The sequence below is a fragment of the Aplysia californica genome, unplaced genomic scaffold (genome assembly GCF_000002075.1).
Source record: "Aplysia californica isolate F4 #8 unplaced genomic scaffold, AplCal3.0 scaffold00013, whole genome shotgun sequence".
In the NCBI taxonomy this organism is placed as follows: Eukaryota; Metazoa; Mollusca; class Gastropoda; order Aplysiida; family Aplysiidae; genus Aplysia; species Aplysia californica.
In genome coordinates this window covers 6,336-8,419 of record NW_004797283.1, presented here as the reverse complement: position 1 = coordinate 8,419, position 2,084 = coordinate 6,336, and the positions used below count along the sequence as shown (strand labels likewise).

General features: G+C 47.8%; 1 protein-coding gene across 1 annotated transcript in view; it reads left to right on the top strand.

Annotated features, from left to right (window-relative positions):
• Positions 1-1,299, top strand: part of LOC100533244 (NR2) — a gene marked incomplete at its 5' end in the record, with an annotated part of 58,764 nt that extends 57,465 nt beyond the window's left edge. The window contains 1 exon segment of the mRNA NM_001204556.1: positions 234-1,299. Within this exon segment, the coding sequence (NP_001191485.1) occupies positions 234-1,016 (783 nt within the window).
• Between the last annotated feature and the right edge of the window lie 785 nt (positions 1,300-2,084).

Sequence of the window (2,084 nt, the reverse complement as noted above, 5' to 3'; positions counted from 1 at the left end):
GGGGGGGGCGTGCTTTACGGTGTAATAGACTAACAACGACACTATGACCATCGCTACGATATCAAATAACTGGGCAGCAAATCTTTGAGTTCGAATCTATAACAGTGACTTTTAGGTCCAAGACATCTGGCTTTCTCAGACAACCACTTTCGCCTCAACTTTTTTTTGGGGGGGGGAGTGGTCGTCTTGGACAGTTTTAGCCATATCATTATTTCCCCCTTGCGTTTTCCAACAGGGGCATGAACGGCGAGACAGCTAAACTGGTGGTCACCCCTGCCCTGGAATCCGCGCGCTCCCCGGACACCCACCAGCTGCCCACCAACAAGGCCAACGGCAGCAACAGGAGGTCGAAGGGCAAAGCTCTGGTGCGGCAGAACGTGAGCTATGACCCCACCTTGCCCAGCCCTCCTCTCGAGTTCGCGGAGTCCTCACTGGTACCCCTGCCCCCGGCGAGCTCCGCCATGAATCAACACCCGCGCTACGCCGTGGTCACTCTGCCCGACGTGGGGTACAGCAAGGACAACCACAACAAGAAGGATTCCGGGAACAACATGGCGGGCAGCTTCGAGAGGTTTTTCGAGAACTTCGACCGCTCACCCGTTTCCGGCGATATTGAGCAGTTCGCTGTGCATCTTCTGCCGGAGTCTCAGTCCCTCGAGATGACGGGATTAGACAGAGGAGGAACCGGAAGTGGTGGTGGTGGTGGTGTTGGTGGTGACGGTGTCGGTTTCGGTGTCGGCGGCAGCGTTTCAGCGCCCCCTTACAGCGCGTTAGAAGACTATAGCGTAAGCGACGCGGGCAGTGCGCGGAGCGGAATGACGCCTCTCGTGGGTTCAACAGACGCCAGCCGCCTATCCCCCACTCCGCTTCTCAGACGCACACCCAGCTACACGTCTGCTGTCGGCGGAAGTCTCGGCTCGGACCTCAGCGAAGAGAAATCGCCGGCCCCCAGTGGGAAGTACCGCCAGTTTGACGGGAAGAAGTACATCGGCGTGGACAATAACGTTACCACGTAACGACAGCCCCCCTCCCCCTCCCCTGCAAGGACACCAACCAGTCTCCTCTCCTCTCCTCTCTCCTCTCCTCTCCGGTTGTAAATATTTCCGTGTTACTTTATTATTCTGCTAAATCTAGTACGCTATCTATAACTTTCTCTTCTCCAAACGTAATACATTTATTAACTTCCTCTTGCTGTTAGGGACTTTTTTTTATTTCCTATAATTTTGGTGTTGATGACGTTGCTAATTGCAATTTTTATTGACAGGCGTATTTTTTATGGTCCGGCGATGAAGAAGAAGACAATGGCCCATATTTATTGAAAAGAGAGCTCTATCTTTATGTCAGAGGGGTCTCTTAATATACTCTTCAGGACAACACATTTTGTTCCAAATAGCGGAGGGTTTTTTTCTCTGGTGTGTCTCGCGTCCATCATACCCGATGTATGTGGTGTGGCGGTATAGGCATTTCGCTGTCGCACACAAGAGACCCGAGTTCGATTCCCGAGTAGGAAAAAAAATTTATCGAGTATCTCAGTTAGTGCTAGTGCTGGGCGGCTAGGTTCCCGATTATTGAAAGCTAGGAATCGTAAGAATCGACTCTGAATCCAATTACGTACTTTCTTAAGAAGTGACTTTTTTCAGTCGTTACCTAGTTGACTCCGAACATCTTCAGGATTTAGGATAACCTTGATTTTGGAACACTGTGAAGCATCAACTTTTTTTTTTCAAAAATGAATTCTTAAAAGAAAAAAATATTGTAATTATTAAAGTAACAGGTAACCATTTGTTTTCTTAAAAAGGAGTCGGAAGAAATGTGATGTTGTATCCCTCTCAGTCCGGGTGGCCTTGAGAGGCAGGGTCGGGAGTGCACTTCCTGTATGATTTAAGATGGGGGAGTAAACAAAACCAACATAAAAAAGCATCCATTGTGGAAATAATACAGAAATTCGAATGCAAGCTTGAAGGTTTTTCCAAGCGTTGAAAATCTTACCCTGAACATCATCAGTATGGTTTGAAGATACCCGAGGATAGATATTATAATAATTTTTATTTTGACTTTAAATAGTTATATAATTTTATGTTTTC